At 50.5% G+C, this 18,673-nt stretch overlaps 1 protein-coding gene and 1 long non-coding RNA gene across 3 annotated transcripts in view; one reads left to right on the top strand and one right to left on the bottom strand.

The window, feature by feature from the left end:
• The window catches only part of ST8SIA5 (ST8 alpha-N-acetyl-neuraminide alpha-2,8-sialyltransferase 5), a 50,548-nt gene extending 43,082 nt beyond the window's left edge, over nucleotides 1–7,466 (bottom strand). Inside the window, exon 1 of one of the 2 annotated variants that reach the window (XM_032310634.1) lies at nucleotides 6,303–7,466. In XM_032310634.1, the coding sequence (XP_032166525.1) occupies nucleotides 6,303–6,433 (131 nt within the window). In that variant the 5' untranslated portion in view covers nucleotides 6,434–7,466. The remainder of the gene's footprint in view (nucleotides 1–6,302) is intronic. The other variant, XM_032310635.1, reaches the window with a different exon arrangement.
• On the top strand, nucleotides 6,885–13,839 carry LOC116572005. Its single transcript, XR_004278082.1, has 3 exons — nucleotides 6,885–6,967; nucleotides 9,236–9,450; nucleotides 13,178–13,839. It is a non-coding gene; the product is annotated as an uncharacterized LOC116572005 (long non-coding RNA).
• Nucleotides 13,840–18,673: the final 4,834 nt, after the last annotated feature.

Raw genomic sequence — 18,673 nt, 5'->3', positions numbered from 1 at the left:
CTAACATGGATGAGCCTTGGAAACCTTATGCTTAATGAAAGATGACAGTCATATTGGACCACATATCATATGATTCCATTTGTAGAAAATGTCCAGAACAGACGAAGCTATAGAGAGAAGATGCATTAGTGTTTGTATATCCCTACAGCTAGAAGTGGGAGTACTGGGGGAAGATGGTTAAGAAGTCTAGTTTCTTTTTGGGGTAATGAAAATGTTCTAAAATTGACTGTGGTGATGGGTACACAGTGATGTGACTATACCAAAAATCATCTAATTGTACACTTCAAATGGGCAAATTATATTTGGAGAAATCTATTTAAAAAGAAAGTTAGGGACGCCTGGGTGGCTCAGTTGGTTAAGCAGCTGCCTTCGGCTCAGGTCATAATCCCAGGGTCCTGGGATCGAGTCCCACATCGGGCTCCTTGCTCGGCAGGGAGCCTGCTTCTCCCTCTGCCTCTGCCTGCCTCTCTGTCTGCCTGTGCTCGCTCGCGCTCTCTCCCTCTGTCTCTGAAAAATAAATAAAATCTTAAAAAAAAAAAAAAAGAAAGTTAAAGGGGCACCTGGGTGGCTCAGTGGGTTAAAGCTTCTGCCTTCAGCTCAGGTCATGATCTCAGGGTCCTGGGATCGAGCCCCGCATCTGCTCTGCTGAGCAGAGAGCCTGCTTCCCTCTCTCTCTCTCTCTCTCTCTCTGCCTGCCTCTCTGCCTACTTATGATCTCTCTCTCTGCCAAATAAATAAATAAAATCTTAAAAAAAAAGTTAAAAAAGAAAAAAAAATCAGAATTAAGGCCAAGATATTCATTATGGCATTTTTACTGAACCTTATATCAAAGGTCCTCACCAGCTCAATAAGACAAGAAAAATAATTAAGGTACAGGGTTGCGATAAAAGGAAAAAAAATCTATGCAGAAATCCCAGAAGATTTTCCAGATAAACTATTGTCATTATGTATACATTATCCAGTTGCTGTTTATAAGATCAAAACATAAGAAAATCAAATTTATTTCTATATACTAGCTACAAATGCTATACAAATTCTGTATGAGATATATATACACACACACACACACACACACACACACACACTTTAGTATATGTTTTTGTATATATACTATATATAAATGTTTCAAAAATACAATTTTTAAAAATAAATTTTTACAATAGCAGTTAAAGCTATGTAGCCTGAAAGAAGTCTAGCAATGTTCAAATTATTTATGAAGAATTATAAAATTTCACTGAAAGACATAAAAAGAGGACATGGGAGGCCCATGCCTATCTGGTCTTCCTCCGAGATTAAGTTTAAAAGACAGGTTGACACCAGATTGTAAAAAAATAAAATAAAAATCTACAAGGACTTTTATTTCTCACTAAAGGAGAAACAACCACAAAACAGAAAAAAAAAAAAAAAAACTACTGCCCTTTCCTGCCCCTCTGTTAAAGTGTAAGTACTTTTAGTCCTCAGCACTTTAGGGACAAAAGTTTATGTAAAGATTTTAGCACTAATAAAGGAGCTTGGGGGCAGTGGGGGGCTTAAAGGAAGATGGTACCATTTCCATGACCCTGATTCTAGAAAATCCTTTTGACCCATCACTCCCCCAGACCTGTCCTTACCCACAGAGCCAAATCTGGATAGGTTTTATCTTACCTGATCCCTCTGCAATGTGTGCCACAGGGGACCACTCTCTGCCTGGCACCATCATCCCTTGGTTTCCTCAACAGCTGTTCCCCTCTACCTCTCTGCAGCCTCAGTTTCCAGAGACAGCTCTCCGCTCTGGACCCTTAGATGCAGGGATTCCTTAAGGCTCTCCACTGTGCCCTGACCTTCATTGTCCCTTACTCTGCTCTCTCCTGGGTGATCTCATCCAACCTCATCATGGAACCAGGGCTTTTCTAACAAAGGGTTCCAAACCAATAAGTTATAAAATCAACTTCGTGGTTTACCCCTAGAATTTTTTTTAAACTTTCGTATTGCAGTGAAATAGACGTAACAGAAATTTACCACTTTCACTATTTTTAAGTCTACAGTTCAGTGGCATTAAGTGTAGCCAATCTGTTATGCAGCCCTCACCACCATCCATCTCTAAAACTTTTTCATCTTCCCAAACCGAAACCCTATACCCACTAAACACTAACTCCCGCCCCACCTCCAGCCCCTGCAACCACCATTCTACTTTCTGTCCGTATGAATTGACTAATCTAGGTGCTTCGTATAAGTAGAACCATACAATGTCTGTCATTTTGTGCCAGGTTTATTTTAGCATAACATCTTCAAGATTCATCCATGTTGGGAAAAAAAAAGATTCATCCACGTTATGTATCAGATTTCCCTTCCTTTTAAAGGCCGGATTTATTTGTCAAATGAAGTGGAATAGAAAATATTAAAGCGGGTTTCTTATAAGAAGGTCAAATATTGTTTCACAGAATGGCTGTTTCAAATGGATGTGTACATGAGTGTGTTCTAGATCCCTGGGTGTAACATAGTTCTTACGGCGGCTAACGATTATAAAAGTTGGGAAAACACTGATTTTGGTGGTGACTAAGTAATCTCCATTGCTAGCCTGGCTCTTCTCCGCCCACAGTTCCGGAGCTCATTTCCAAGGAGCTGCTGGATAGCTCCCTGTCAGCTCCTTGCAGTGAGTTTCCTAACAGATCCAGACTCAAATTTGTCCCTCTTTCCCCCAGACATGCTTCTTCACACACATCTCCTTGATTCTCCACAATCAGACCCTGCCTGCCTCACCTTGCCCCCAGGTACACAGCTGTGATATCTGAGTTATGTTGAATTACTTAGCTCTCCCTGGCACTGGCTATCCTCATTCAAGCTGGCTCTCATCCCCCTTCCTTACCCTTCTACCATGCCTACGGGTCATTTTCCTTTCTTTAGGACCCATTTCAAATGCCTCCATGCACCTTGAAGCCATCCTGATCCACTCTGGGTCCCTCCGGATTTCTGGAAGCCCTTGCTCACATCCCCAATTTGGCTTATGTTTGTATTACGTGCCTTTCTGTCTTCCTAGCAGACCGCAAGCTCCCCGGAGACCGTGGACTGTGTCAGCCTGCCACACCACTGTCCTCAGCACTTAACGTGGTGTTCGGCATAGAGCAAATCTTCATTAAATACGTGCTCAATCAAGTACGGATAGGAGGAAGCCAAGAACATCAACGGGAAACTTCACAGTTTTGTCCCCAGAAGGGGCGACCACACAGCACAGACAGAGACCAGGGGTCCAAGGGAAGAACACATACCGACTCGCGTCCCCCTCTCCCTTCTGGTGAAGTCTGGCCCGAATTCTCCCTGAAATAGCCTGTCATCTCTGTGCTCCTGAGCTCTCTGTGAGGTGGCAAACAATGGAGGCTTTGCTGAATACATCAACAACTAACCCAGCTCGGCACAGAAGCGAAAAATGGCAGCCTTCAGGAATCCCCAAGGTCTAAAGTAGATCTGCCTTCCGCACCAGAGTCTCCTCACTTTGGACCAGGCTGTCACAAGAGCCTCCCAGGCTTTCCCCATCACTAACCTCTCCTTACAGAGCCTGAATAGCCTTCCTCCCCAGAGGCTTTTATCCCATCATTACCCTACTCAAAGACCACATGCGGCTCCCTGTGAGTGAAGGAACCCGGTTCAATCTGCCCTTCCCCATCCACAAAGCACCTCACCGAAGCTACTCACCCAACATTAAATCTGTCCCCGTTCTCCACATTCTCCCTTTTACCAGTTGGATCCGTTTCTTCACCGTGTCTTCCAATTACCAGGGGCGCACGTGGGCAAACAGGTGCATGTGCACACACACCACACCCCCACGTGCACGTGTGCGCGCACACACACACCCAACTTTCAATCATATCTTCATTATCCTGTATTTATTGAGAGTTTACTATGGACCCGGCACCATGTTTGGTGCTCAGCGTGCAGGTGGGACCCAAGCGTGGAGGACCCTGCCTCGTGGAGGTTTCGGTCCAGAGCAGAGGTTTCTCCATGTCAGCCCTATTGCTATTTGGGGCTGGGCAATGCTTTCCTGGGGGAAGCAGATGATACAGTTGTAGGATCCTTAACAGCAGCCCTGGCCTCTCCCTGCAAGACGCCAGCAGCTCTCTCCTTTCCCAGTGTGAGAAACAAAAATGTTTCCAGGTACCGCCTGGGATAACACTGCTCTCCCTTGAGAACTGTGGGTCTAGAGCAGCAGGGGGAGCTTGCTAGGAGCCCTGTGGGGACCTGGTAACAAGCATGAACTAGACCTACCCCCCCCCCACCCCCAGAGAATCCGATCCTGAGCCCAAGCACCTGCGTATCAGTGGCTCCTGCAGGTGATTCTCATGAGGCTGTCCCAAGACCTGTTTGGGGAACACTCAAGTGGGAAGTGTTCCTAGACCGGACACAGACCAATAATCACACCCAGGTGGTTCATTACAATTGAGTGGGTGGTCCGGGCATGGGAGAGCGGAAGGGAGGCGGTGCTGCATCTCTGCACGTTTGCTTACATGCTCTTTAGCTCTGGTTGTGCATGTCACCACCACCCCCCACCCAGACACACACCTAAATTTCACCCTTCCTACATGGACCCATTCAGGTTCTACCTCCTCTAGGCAGTCTTCCCTAACTACTCCAGCCCATTCATACGTCCTTCCTCAGACAGGTTAACACTCACTACTTAACTAGCTCATCTGTGGCCATTTGTTTCCCCAAAGAGACCTCAGGCCTCCTGAACACCAGGACCACACCATCTGCTTCTCCACAGACCCCCACAGCATCCTTCCCGTATCAAGTACAGGCCAGTTTTTCTTGCTTGACTGGACTGAACCCATGTCCCTGGAGTGAGGCCCCAGAGGTGGCATCTGAGATTCAGGGAGTCAGGATCTGGGTGTGAGGGAGGGATGGGAGGCAGTCAGCATGCCTGCTGAACTCTGGGTGGCTCGCACAGCCACCCAAGACCAGGGAGGGTATGGCAGAGCAAGCAGTTAGGAGTTGAGCTGGCGCTGACCATGAGCACGGATGTTTTCTCACTGTTGACCAGGCAGCATGGATTCCAACAGGCCCAGCAGTACTGAGTAAGTGCCAGTGGGGCCCAGGAACCCAGAGTGGGCCTGCTGAGGAGGAAACAAGTGCAGCAGGTGGAGGCCAACGGGGCAGAAGCAGGCCATCTGGGGCCCGCCAGTCCTTGCATGGGCTTATCTTGGAGGGGCAGTAGGAGCCAGAAGGGGAGGCAGACCCAAGCCAGCCAGGGGACTCTGAAAATGTCCTTTAAAACCAGCAGCACCATGCAGAGCTCATCAGCTGCCTTCCATGAGGGAAGAATGCGGTCTGGGGAGGTGGGGGGTGGGGGCGGTGCATGGCTGGTTAAATGCAAATGTCCCAGGCAAGGAGCCTCATACTCCCCAGCACGGGGATAGGAACAGGGACAGGGAAGGGAGTAGCCTAACAGCAGCAAAGAACAAAACTCCAGGCGAAAGGAGAGCTAGGCTACTTCCAAAAGGGGCTCAGATGTGGGAGCATCCTAGGGTCAGCGCTATCCCCAAGCTCTGGAGCTAGGCAGAGTACCCCGAAGCATTTCTCCTGGCCAGCAGAAGGAACTGGCTGGCATTTTCACACACGCAGGGACCCAGGCTGTGACACATCCTCCTACTGCTCTTTCTCTTAACAAGAGTCGGCGGGTGGATGGGGTGGGCTGGGAAGAGAGCCCAAGGAGGGGAGAGTTAACTTCGTCTGCCGCTCTGACCTTCTGTGTAAGGATGAGAAAGAACCATCTGCTACAGGAGGAATCAGGTTGTGTTTCGCACGCACAGTGGTTACCGGTTTATGAAAACTGACGATTCCAGTCACGGTCCCAACCCATTATCACGCCCCACCTAACCTGCCGCTTTCCCCCCAGGAGCCCCCACAGAAGTTCTGGACTCGGGGTAATCCTGTTCGGTTTTGAGCCCTCCACACCAGGGAGCCTCCCCTCCAACCAAACGGCCATGGCGCCGTAGATTTGGGGGTGACCAATCTGACTCCTGTGGCCCCTCGGGGCATTCGGATGGATTCGTCATCGGCGTAGCCACTCGGAATTCCAACCTGTCCCCCATTTACACAAGAGAACAAAGTTGTCGGGCCCCTCCGGCCCACGCAGGGCAGGCGCTCTCATGCCGCTGGGAGGAGAGATGCGCTTCGGAGCGCCAGGACCCAACCCCAACACGGCCGTGCTCGCGGCCAGGTGCCCAACCCGGGCCCCTGACTCTGGGGACGCCCGGGCCGACGCTGCTGCCGCCACCTGGGGACTTGCCCGCGAGCTCCCTGCACCCTCACCCGCGCTCGGACTTTCTTACCTCTTGATGTAGTTTCTGCCGTACAAGATCTGTTGCAGCAAGGTCACCAAGGCGAAGGCGCAGATGAAGATGAAGAGCAAAGTTCGGTTCCCCAACAAATCCCGGTTCGCCGAGGGGTCCGCGTAGCGCATTCTGGCGGCCGCTCGCGCACGGCGGGGCGCGGCGGGCGCCGGACGCCGGGGGGCCCCCGCAATCACGCACGGGGTTTCGGGGCCCCGGCGGGGCGCGCGATAGACCAGGTGCCTCTCGGCGCTGTTAGCCGGGCGGGGGACTTGGCGGGGCAAAGTTTCCGCCTGGCGGGGAGGGCGCAGGGGGCATCCGAGCGTGGCCGGCGCCGGGGCGGCGGGCAAGGCAGAGCTGGTCGCGGGGAGCTCGGCCGCGGCCCGGGGCCTTCTCTCCGGACGCCTCTACCTCTGGGCGCCCGTGCCCGGCAGCCGCCGATTTCCCTGCGGAGAGGCGACTCCAGGTGCCCCGGGCTCGGGGCGGCCCCTCCCCGCCGAGGTGACGACCAATGAGGAGCGGGGCCCGGATGCCGTCCGCTGGTGCACCCGAGAGCGCGGCGCACCGCCCCCTCCGGTCGGGCTCCGGATCGCGGTCGCCTCGCGCCGTGCCCTGTCCGGGCCGGCCACGTCCGATCCCAAGGCCCGCAGCGAGGCAGCGCGAAGGTTGGCCTTCAGTTCTGTAGATGGGAGGTGGGGGGACCAAACACCAGGCTGGCGAATGACGGGCGGGCGGTGGAGAGGGGGAGGGGTGGAGCGGAAAACGCCAGGTTTGAATCGTGGAATTAAAAAAGGGGGCAGGAAGGGGAAGGCGCGGCTGCGAAGCTGGGCATGCTGGAAGGGATCGTTTGCTTGCGGCGCTCAGGGTACTGAGTCACCGCGGTGGCCACGTCCTCGCGCTCGGGAGATTTCTCCGGAGAAAGCGGAGCAAGGTCAGCGGGCAACCCTTCAAGGACGGGCGCGCGCGGCTCCTGCATGCTGATGGCCTGCGGGGCTGCCCGCCTGCGCTCCGGGCACCCAACTCCTGCAAGGAGAAAATTCAGAGGCTCTACACCCCAGCCACAGGCCTCCTTCCTCTCCGCAGCTGCGGCCCGCGGCTGTTCCTCCAATACCTGGTTGTCACCGAGAGACACTGGGACCTTGTCTCATCCTCGGAGCCGCTCATAAATCTTAAGTCAGGCAGCCGGCCGCCTTAGGGTACCACGGTCCCCCAAAGCTTGAGTAAGTCAGCAGGTCTGGAAAGGCTGGTGCTTCAGAGGGCACAGAAAGGCAACGCCAAAGTCGTGCCTCTTCAGAAATCCAAGCCCCTAGATGCGCTCCCCTTTTCCTAATCCCCCTCACCCCCCACCCCCGCCCTGCAAGCCAAGTGCCAGCCCTGTCACCTTGACCCCGCAGTCTCCCACGTCCTAGAGAGTCACGCGCCAACAGCGTTCACCCCTGAGCCCTCCTGGATTATTTCAGGGCGCCCTTTGCAAGGGCCCTACATCCACTGGGGACGTTCAGGAGTCAGGGTGAGGATTCAACTCCCAAATAGACGGAAACTATAGTCGCAGCAAGAAAAAATGGCTTTAGTGACGGGCCTCCAGTGCTCTGGCCTTACCCTTTAGTGCTTTGCTCTGGAGCTGGAGAGAGCAAGGAACGGGATGGCAGATCTCATGATTAGGGATTCACCAATAAGCTTGGAATTGGTTTTAATGCACAAGGTGGCAGCGGACCTTGGGCTGTCAAGAGTTTCTGTACCAAATAAATACCTGTGAGGTCCATTAAATAAAGAACACAAATATTAAGATGGCCCATTATTATAATAATCCCCATATTTATTTGGTGCCTTACTCATCAAAATAGTGCTTGCTTTTGCATATTAATTGAATTAGTGCCTGCTAGCCTATAACTAACCCTCTTTACAATCAAAAGAACCAAAGGTCTAGTTGTCCAAAGTAACTCACCTAGCAAGAAGTGTTTGGAATGGGAGTGTGGCATTTGCTCCCACAGAGGCAGGGGAGGCTTTATGGGTGGGGCCAGTGCCCTGCCCCACCCCACCTCACCCTTAGCTCAGAGTTCCACTCTTGCTGTCTTTAATAATTGTCTCTTAATAATTTTGAACTTTGCTTTCCACTGGGACACACAGATTATGCGGTGGGTCCCGCACAGTGGTCCAAGTTGACAGAGTCTAATTTTTCACTTAGTTGACCCTCCCCTGCGGAGGTCACGGTCTACGGTCACTGCTGGAGAGGCACTCTCATCTCCTTTCTTTTCCCGCTGGTTCCCCACCACCATCAAGTACTCTGCCGGATAGTTGTCTTTGAACGCATAGTGCCTTGGAAAAACAAGACGGATCTATTTTAAAACAAGAAATCTAAATTACTAAAAATGTACAGCTTGCTGAGTTTCCACAAGCTGAACACTCTCGTGTAACCAGAACGCAGATCGAGACACCAAACATCTTCAGTCCCCCTCCAAGACCCCTCTCCTGCTCCTTTCCAGGGACGTTGTGCTGAAGAGTAACCATTTTTCTGACTTTTAGCCCCAAAGATCAGCACTTCCCGTTCTTGCATTTTATACAAACAGAATCATACCTCATATATTCTTTTCATGTCTGACTTCTTTCGCTCGCCACGGGTTGGAAGATTCCTCCATGTCACTGTGTATGGTAGGGAGCATTCTAATATGGCCGCCGAGATCCCTCATCCTCTCTGGCCCTTGCACTTTCTCCCTTACTTACTCAATTGAACATCCATCTAGGTGTTGCTGTAAAGGGATTGTGGGATGTAATTTAGGCCCAAATCAGTTGGCTTGAAGATAGGGAGCATATTTTCAGTGGGCCCGATCACATGAGCCCTTCAAAGGGACTAAGCTCTTCCCGACGTAAGAGATTTTGAAGCCATGAGACAGACGGACTTGAGGGAAGCTCTTCACTTTTGGCTCTCGTGACAGAGTCCACACGGCAAGAGCTCTGGACGGCCTCTGAGAGCTGACACTGGCTCTTGGCTCACAGGCCGCAAGAAAATGGAGGACCTCAGCCCTCCAGTCACAAGAAAGACCATAAATTTCGCCACCACCTGAATGAACTGGGAAGACAGTCCTGAGCTCCCGGCCTGTGAGGCTATCTGAGGAGAAGCAAGATTTACGAGCTGTCCCACCATGAGCTGGTAAGCTTGTGTTGTCCTCAGTCCCTAAGTTGGTGGTCATGTGTTTCCCAGAACCAGAAAATGCATGCTTCGCACGCTATGGGTTAGAGGCTGATGGATACCATTGTTTGTTCCATCTTCTGTCTATATAGAATGTCATGGCTGGACTGTAGCACAACCGACTTATTCACTCTACTGTTGACAGAACCCCAGAGAGTTGCGGCCACATACCTTCCAGTGTGTCCTTTGATGAATATATGCACACTTGCCTGTGGGGTAGCGGTATTTAGGAGTGGGATCGCTGGGTCACAGAAGGCTCAGCTGTAGTGATTCCTGCCAAACAGTTTTCCAAATGGCTGGGTTATTCTTTTCATAGGTATTTGATTCAAACTTGTCATGACCTGATGGGAATTGGGCCCCACCCTAGATGACGCTACCATTAACTAGCTAATCTAACAGCAAAAAAACCCACCAAGCGAAGAGACAAAATAGTCCAGAGAAATGAATTACTTAATACTGGGTGTGGACTCTCCCCGTGGCCACGTAGCCTGCAGGAATCTGCAGCAAGGGCCAATGCTGACTTTAGCCACAGCTGGAATGCTGGGATAGTCTCCTGTGTGCGATGCGTTTGGGTCACTTGATACCCAGCAATAGTCCCGCACGCCTCTGCCGACAGAGCCTTCCTAATCCTAATGGTGAATCCCACCATCTTCGTATCAAGTCGGAAGGTACCTTTAACATACACACAGACTTAAGCATCGCAGAGGAGTCAGAGACCAAAGATATAGAGACACGGAGGTCTGCAGTCCCTGTTGTTGCTATTAATATATGGATCTAGGTTCCATTTTAAGCCAAATCCATATTCCAATTGGGGAACTGCTGCAAACCCTCGGAAGGCCTTGCAAACAAAAGAGTAAACCGTGGAGAGCTGATCCCTGTGCCAGATTCAGTGCACACCATTTTTATATCCTAATTGCCAGCAACGGGGACAGCTGCATCATTGTTTAAAACACACACGCACGCACAATTAAGCCAAGAAGAAATGTCAACACTGGCACAATCTGCTAAACTGCTGATAACTGATGGGCATTACTCATGCGGGGAGCATTGTCTCCGACAGAAAACGGAAAGACTCCTTTTTAAAAAAAAAAAAAAAAAGACCTCAGAGATTTCAACTGGTTTAAGAAAACCGGGGTTGGTAACATTATGGCACAATTGCAACCTGCCAGATTATGTAAGTGACATTCCACCCATGCGTTCGCAGAGTCTGTGATAAGTCCAGGCTGTTCTTCTGCCTCTTCCTATCTGTGTTCACAAGGCGGCTCCAAGAGGCTGATTCCTGGTTCAGGGACACTCTGTCTGTGATGAGGGTGTCTTGCAGCCACCAAGCAGAAATGCCCAGGGATAACCTCTGAATCTAGAGAGCCAGAGCTTGCCATTGCTCGGGCATCTGTGGACGCTGGATCCTCCTGGTTTTCACTAAGCTGTTATTATAGAATAGAACTAGAATTTAAACTCCTCATTCGGTTCCCTTATAATGCACCAAGCATGTTCGAAATAACTTATTAAATGATCCTGAACGAGGCTATGAAGTCACAGTGTGGCCTTCCTGTGTCCCACCTGAGAGACAACTTCCTTTTGTCCTCGCACTACTCCCCCCCTCCCCCAGGGATTCCCCTTCTGTATCTGCCCTGGAGGACCCAGTTTGCTTCCAGAGGCAGAGACTGGCTTCTCAGTATTAATCCACAATGGCTCCTGCGTCTCAGGGCAGAAAAGACTTATTTCCCAGGGGGCTGTCACATTCCCTCAGGTAGCCAGAAACAGCTACACTCTTCATAATGAGGTCACTCGGGGACACACTGAGATGACACAGTGTCTTCTTTGCTCACCTTCAAGGCCAGGCCCTGGGCTAGAAACCCCTGGGATCAGGTTCTGCCCTTTGAGGAGGAGCTCTGACAAATTCAGCTCAGAGAAGGTTTCTCATTTCCAGTCCAGGGCAGGCTCCTCGATGCATTTTGCTGGTGGTCTGTGTAATGCTGAGACTTCAAAAGAATGCCTGGGAACACAGCGGCTTGGAAATGTTTAATGTTCCTTGGGTACCTGTAAAGAGAAAAGCAATATGTGTCCTACTATGATCATCCATTTCTAGAACACCAGAGATTCCCGGTCCTAATGTCACAGCCACAGTCAAGTAGGTTCACTTAGCCTCTGTCCTGGTTTCTCAAGGTCCAGGCTTTCAGTGCCTGTGGTGGGAGTGTCTACTATGTGGTAGGTATTGCATGATGAGCCCGGGAAATGAGGATCTGTAAGTCATAGTCTGTGCCCTTGAAGGAGTTTAGGTGGCAGTGAAGAGGACATACACTACCCTCTAGTAGGAGAAGTAAGCCTCTAACCCAAGTGGGGAGACGGTGGGTTGTTGGGAGGTAGGGCAAAGAATGGCAAGGAAGGGGTCGAGACGAGGTGGTCTTTGAGCTGAACTGTGCCAGGGAAGGATGATTAGCCAGGTCACTGAGTGGGGCAGGGGCAATGCGGACAAAGCCCAGCAGCAGGAGACGACGTGACCCGGTCGGCTCAGGGTTGCTGGAGAGATGAGGCTGGAGGAGAGGGCAGAAGCCAGAGCACAGGAGTGGGGCTCTGATCCACCATACCATTGCAAGATTTTAAGTAGCAGAACAACATGATTAGATTTGCATTTTGGTTAAACCAACCTCCGGGTTGGTAGAGAGCAGCTGGAGGGTTCATGCCTGAAACGGCACAGACGTGAGAGACTCTCTCTCCTCTGGCTGACAGCACCAGACCCCTCCCCACCGCTGTGGCCTCACCCACACACCCCCAGAGGCAGGCAGCCCCACCGCTCCTGTCATTGTTGTGCCAACCTGAGAAAGAATACCCTGCCCCCTTCCAGGGGAGCAGGCAGGGAGCAGAGGCACAGGCTTACTGCCTCGGATGTGATCGCTATCTCTGTATGAAGGGCGTCATCAGCCCTCTTAGTTGGTGTTCATGGACATTGGTGAAGCGTGGTTGGGGCCAGTCCACTGCACACTGGTACAATCCCAGAGCATGTCGCCAGGACACCCTTTTTGCCATTTTCTGGGGTTCCTTTTACTCCGCAGGTTTCTGGTACAAAAACTCTCTCTTCCTCCTCCCTTTGACAACCCTGCCCTTGGAGAAGGTTCTGGTAACTTTCATTTATATCCTACTGTTCCTGATGGGGAGAAACATAAACTGAATTGTCCTCTGGGCCTGTAGTAAAGGTGATGTTCTATTAGAAATGCACACAGAGACATATGAAGGGACCTATGGGTGACCACCACCTGACCCATGTGCTCAGACATCGCAGCCTAATGGGGAGAGGGTTTTCTAGGAGAATACATACCTGGTATTATAAATATGGAGTAGTGGGAATGGGATTTGTTTCTAAAAGAAATTTCTTTTTTTATTATTTATTTATTTATTTTCAGCATAATAGAATTCATTGTTTATGCACCACACCCAGTGCTCCATGCAATCCGTGCCCTCCATAATACCCACCACCTAGTTCCCCCAACCTCCCCCCCCCCCCGCCCCTTCAAAACCCTCGGATTGTTTTTCAGAGTCCATAGTCTCTCATGGTTCATCTCCCCTTCCAATTTTCCCCAACTCCCTTCTCCTCTCCATCTCCCCATGTCCTCCATGTTATTTGCTATGCTCCACAAATAAGTGAAACCATATGATAATTGACTCTCTCTGCTTGACTTATTTCACTCAGCATAATCTCTAAAGGAAATTTCTTGTCATCTACCCACATCAGTACTTACATTGGAAGAGCAACAGCATTGGTGTCTTCCACCTGAACACCCTGAAAACAGATCATTGTTGACAAGCGTGGTCACCGGTGTGACAGCCCTCGCCCAGCTACATTGTGGATTTGCCCAGATGGCCACTGCTTACAGGCCAAGTGGACAGTGCTGTGTACGGGGGTCAGCAAACTGAAAGGGCTTTGCGAGCCATACAGTTTCTGTTGCACTCAGCTCTGCTGTTGTGCTGTGAAAGATAAATGATGCAGAAACACATGAGCGTGACCAGAGTTGGTCCACAGGTTACAGTCGGTTGCCCCATCTGTGGCCACACCACGTGATTTGCAGAGCCCCGTGCAAAAGACCCACCCCACTGAACTAGAGAATCACTGTGAAAGGCAGTCCCCTGTGTTCGGGCATTATATCTACAAAGGACTGATAAATTACAACATGCGAATCCGTTATCCACTGTCAACATGTTTGCACAGATTCAATTACCCCTGAAGTACAGCCTGGAGATCATGGGATGACATTTCCACAAAGAAAGTGCCCCCTAACTTGGACCACTTGTTTCATAGACATATGCCCCTGGTCACCAGGGACTCCTGAGCACAAATATGGGCTGTTTGATGAGACTCCATCTCACTTCTGGAGACAATAAATTCTTGTGTCCTAAAGGTCATCGTGTCAGTTAGGAGCTTTTGACTAAAGTAACAAAGACCACAGAGAAATGTACTATCCCACCTACCAGAAAAACTGGAGGTGGGGTGGGCTCCGCAATTGGCCAATCAGTCTTTCTAGAACCCAGGTTCTTCCCATCCTCTGTTGCGTCATCTAAATTATAGGCTTCTTCTCAAAAGTGGCTGTCCTCATGGCTCTATGAGAGCTGCCATTAGTAACCCGGGAGAAGCAGAAGAGGGGAGGTGGAGAGAGAGAGAGAGAGAGAGACTCCTCCAACCTAGGACCAATAATATTCAGCAGAGGGATGCCATGCCTTGACTGGGTTGCACCGGGTCCCTGAACCAGTCACTGACAAGGGAGGGTATTATCCTAGTTGGTTTAATCTACCAAAGAGGCTCCCCAGGATCCAGGATCCATTCCAGAAACCATGTGGCTGCTTCCACAGATGGAGATAGAACAGATGTTGGAGAGTCAACCTGATATCATTGAGGGCAGCACTTTTTCACTTATGTTTCCTTTCCTCCTTTCAACAGGGCACCACTGCTATCATTGGTTAGTGCTGATGACAGACAAACAAGAGAGTGAGAAAAGGTGCCCCTCCGATGTCCCAGAAATGTTTCAGAACCATGAAGAGTATCACGGGTAGCCCTGTCTCCTGCCCATTTCCCCAAACACACACATGTTACTCGTTCACTGACGGTAGCACGTATGACAATACTTACAAAGCTTGTAGGAAAAGAAAGAAGCCAGGCAACGGGTCAGCTAAATTGTAAGAGTGGAAACAGATTATGTTTGTGTCTGAATGCCTTGGTGTTTGGCTGCAAAGACAGTGACAGGCTGGGGAAAGTAGCTGCCAGTGTGGGAGTGGGGAGGTATTATAGGTTGGTGGGAAGGAGCTCAGTCTGGGGAGTCAGAGGAGACATGCTTTAGGTCACAGGCCTAGGAGTTCAGGAGAGACCCCTGCCTTCTCTAACCCACTGGTGTCCTCATATGGAAACTGGAAAATATAATATCTATCCCTCAAAGTAGGAGTTTTTGAAGATTAAATATAAAGCTATAAAAGCATTTTGTAAACTATAAAGCCATATGACTCTAAGATAAACCACATTATTTGCAATGGCCTGAGAGAAAGATTTCACAAATGTTGAGTTTCAGCAGATTCGTGAAGGGGGCCAGGTGTCCTCAGCAGCCTCCCTTGTCCCCATCAGCCCAGCCTACTCCAAGTGCCCAGGACTGTCTACTGCACATAACTCTGCAGCATCCCCACTGAAGCCCAGACTGGGATCTGCCCCCTTTGTTCTCCTCCCATGGAAACTCACTCATCTCGACTCTCACTATCCCATCTCCTTAACACGCATCTGCAACTCGCCTAAGGAAGTACGAAACGGTGGTGAGCATAGTCCTGAGTCAGAATACGGAATTGTAGGCCCGGCTCTGCCACTAACTAGCCCTCTGATTTCAGGCTTCGTTAACCTAGTGGCAACCTTGGACTTTGAACCTATAAAATAAAAAAGAGTTGTAGTTTTTAAAACTCTATCCAGCATGGAAACCAGGCTTCGAAACACAATGGTGCTCCATACCCTCCATCCAGCCTTCCCTCCTGCCCGTCTTGACCTGAACGGCAGCAGAGAGTTACCATCATAAAAATGCAAGGGCTTTGCCGAAGTGTATTTTGAAAACCACTGAGCTAAATGATCCCCCAAGGGCTCATTCGTCTCTACAATTCTCTGTTTCTACTTCTAAGATAAATGACTTCATGCTAATGTGAGACAGAATATAATATGGTTCCCCCACCTAGAATCATTTGTATCTAAGTAGGAATTCTCAGAGATGCATACTCTCCTGAGTTCACAAATGAAGATGGAATTTCAGGCACCCTGCATGTGAAAGGGGTAGTTGAGAGACTCCCCGAACCCCCTAAAATCACTCAATTAGGATTATCCACTCAGCGTTCATGTGGGGCCTCATCTTGAAGCAGTTAATGGCATTTTGGGGGGTGGTGAGTAACCTGTTGGCTTCTCAGTTTGGGACCTGCCAGAGCATGGCTCCCATCAGCTCCATGGTTAACCACCAAGGAGGACAAAGGAAGTCACCATGTTTTCATGGGGCAGGGCTGGGAAGAGGATGAGCTACAGCCGGGTTCAGCTCTGGGCACAGAAATTCCCCAAATGACAAGACTTAATATACACAGGGTTTTTCTTTCCTGTGACATACCGGACATTCAGAGGTGAGCGATTCAAGGCTCAGAGGGTGGGTCCATTCAAGAAAAGTCTTCAAAAATTCAAGCTCCCTCTAGCTCATTACTCTTTTGTTCCAAGGAAGGAGGACCCATGACCAATGGTGGGTTCCATGTCAGGAGTTCGTCAGCCATAAGGAGGGGAGAAAACAATCCCCAGAATTTCAGTTCTGGGATCTTTATGTTGGCCCAGACTCTTGAGTAATTTACCAGAATATCTTCAGATTCTTCAACATAACTTTTCATGTCATTTGACTAGATGTAGATGAGAGCTGCATAAGTGATAGAGTGTGTGAACTTTAAAAATACATTTGTACTCAATAACTATATGCTACAAAATTCCTATTTTCTTTTTAACCTTTTTAAGAAGGATAACATATGTACTGATAGGTACTCAAATCTTGCTGTACGGCCCCATGAATTACCACAACATGAAGACACCCACAGAACCACAGCTAAGATAAAAGAGTGAAGGAACTAAGATAAAAGAGAAAAGGAAACCACCAGCCCCCAAAACCTGCCTTGGGCTCCTCCCAATCTAACGTGCCCTGTCCTTTTCTCTTCTTTTCTTCTCATCCTCTGTCCTATCCTTGTCTTCTCTTGTGCTCCCCTCACATCCCAGGCCTCTCAGAACCCCCAGGGCACAGGGGTGCTGGTGGCAATGGTAATAATTTGAGGCTGTGTTGCCTTCTGGCACACAGCATGTGGCAAGAGCAGGACCTGTGGAGCCAGACTTCCTAAGATCCAGCTCTTAGCTCCTCTGCTCACTAGCATTGTGAATCCAAGCAAGAGACATATCTCTGTCCCGTGGGTCCGATCACAGTTTGGCAGCAGGCTGGGCACTCCGTGCATGGTGACCCATGTGAGGTCACTGCATTTTCATTTTTATTCCTTGGGTTGGATCTTTTAAAAGCCCCGGGAGGCACTTGTTATTTCTATTTCACTGAGACGTCCACTGAGGCAAAATGACTTGCCCAACACAGCACGGTGGGTCGGAGACAGAGGAAAGGCCAGCCTGTGAGCCCTGAGGCTGCACCGGCACGTGTCTTGGAGCTGCAGGCCTCCTACCCCTTTGGGGCTGAGACCAGACAGGTAATTCAGACAAGCCTACAGGCGCCCGGCCATCCAGATGCTTGTTTGACCCAGGAGTGCCTGGTTCCTTAACTGATTCACTCTCGGCTTCATGCTTCTCTCTGCTGCGCCAGAGAGTTTCTTCAACAGACGCACAGACGCCAACCTTACAACACCTGCTAATAAAACCTTCCTTGGCAGGATTGGGTTCCGGTGGTGTCTAGTAACTCCAGACATGAAGGAGTAAATAGCTGGTCATGCAAAGAGTGTGCGGGACCCTCCAGGAGCAGAGAGAATGCAGAGCGATCAGGGTCAAGGCAGCATCTATGGCCAGGACAGGGACAGGGCTGGGAGCTGGCAAGCAGGGCAGCTGGTGGAAGGAGCACAGTGAACCAAAGTCACGCCCCGGCCTGGCTGTGTTGGCAGCGCTGTGGCCATTCCTGCCGTTACCCGACAACTGCTCCTGGATAATACCCCTGGGACAGGTGCTGGGCAAGACAGGCGTCTGTGTGGTTTGGGGGGGTCAGGGGGCAACTCCTTACCCCTCCCTAAAGGGGTATTATTATTTAAAGGCTCTGGGCCTTTCCTTCTATGAGATACAGAAGACTGACAAGCAAGTAACCCTAGGAGAAGAGGCCCAGGGATATGTCCAAAGTGATGTAGGTAGCATAGGGATGAGAGCCTCCCCCTGGAGGCGGTTTGACCAAACCCTGCTTCTCCTATCCCACTTGGGAAGCCTGTCCTTGGCTTGCTCACTGTGTTACAGGTCCCTCCCTTCTCCATGGGGGGCTGTGAAACAGCACCATCAAGGCACTGAATGCTCACTGTGTGCTAGGCACTCTTCACAGAGCTTCCCTGCTCTTAATGCATTTAATCTCCCTTGAATGAAGGTAGATGAAAGGGAGGAACTCTTTTCAAGCCTACACACTTGGGGGTGGAGAGGCCCAAAATGTTCAGTAACTGTCCAAGGTGCTGGATCTACGTAGAGGTGGGAGTGTGATCTGCACCCAGGCCCCCAGGCCCTAGAGCCCAACCTTCCACTTCTCACTGCAGGGTGCACGTTCCCTAGACTCCTTGTTGTCTCCCAAGCCACAGGACCCCAAGGCCCAGGGCAGGGTCAGTTTGCTCCTGGGTGGCCAGAGCTGAGCCCTTCATACCCTTCCAAGGCTCCCATCACTGATGACCCACCCTCCCCTCAGACTGCTCTGTAAACTCAGTGTTTGGTACTGAGGCTGGCTGCCTTCCCCTTATCCTGGGCTCCTACTTCCAGGCTGGGGTGTTGGGGCAGCATCCAGAAGATGCAGCCAGGAGCCAGCCTCAGAGGCTTCCACCTCCCTGCACCTGCACGCTTCTCCTCCCTCTCCCGGGGAGCCCCCAGTGTGGGAGGCAGAGTAGCCTGGCCAAGAGCTCGGGCTCTGGAGTCGGGCTGCCTGGGTTCTAATGGCAACCCAGCCAGTGATGTTTTATTCTCCTGGAAAAG

The sequence above is a fragment of the Mustela erminea genome, chromosome 13 (assembly GCF_009829155.1).
Source record: "Mustela erminea isolate mMusErm1 chromosome 13, mMusErm1.Pri, whole genome shotgun sequence".
Taxonomy (NCBI): domain Eukaryota; kingdom Metazoa; phylum Chordata; class Mammalia; order Carnivora; family Mustelidae; genus Mustela; species Mustela erminea.
This window is presented reverse-complemented; position numbering and strand designations above follow the sequence as displayed.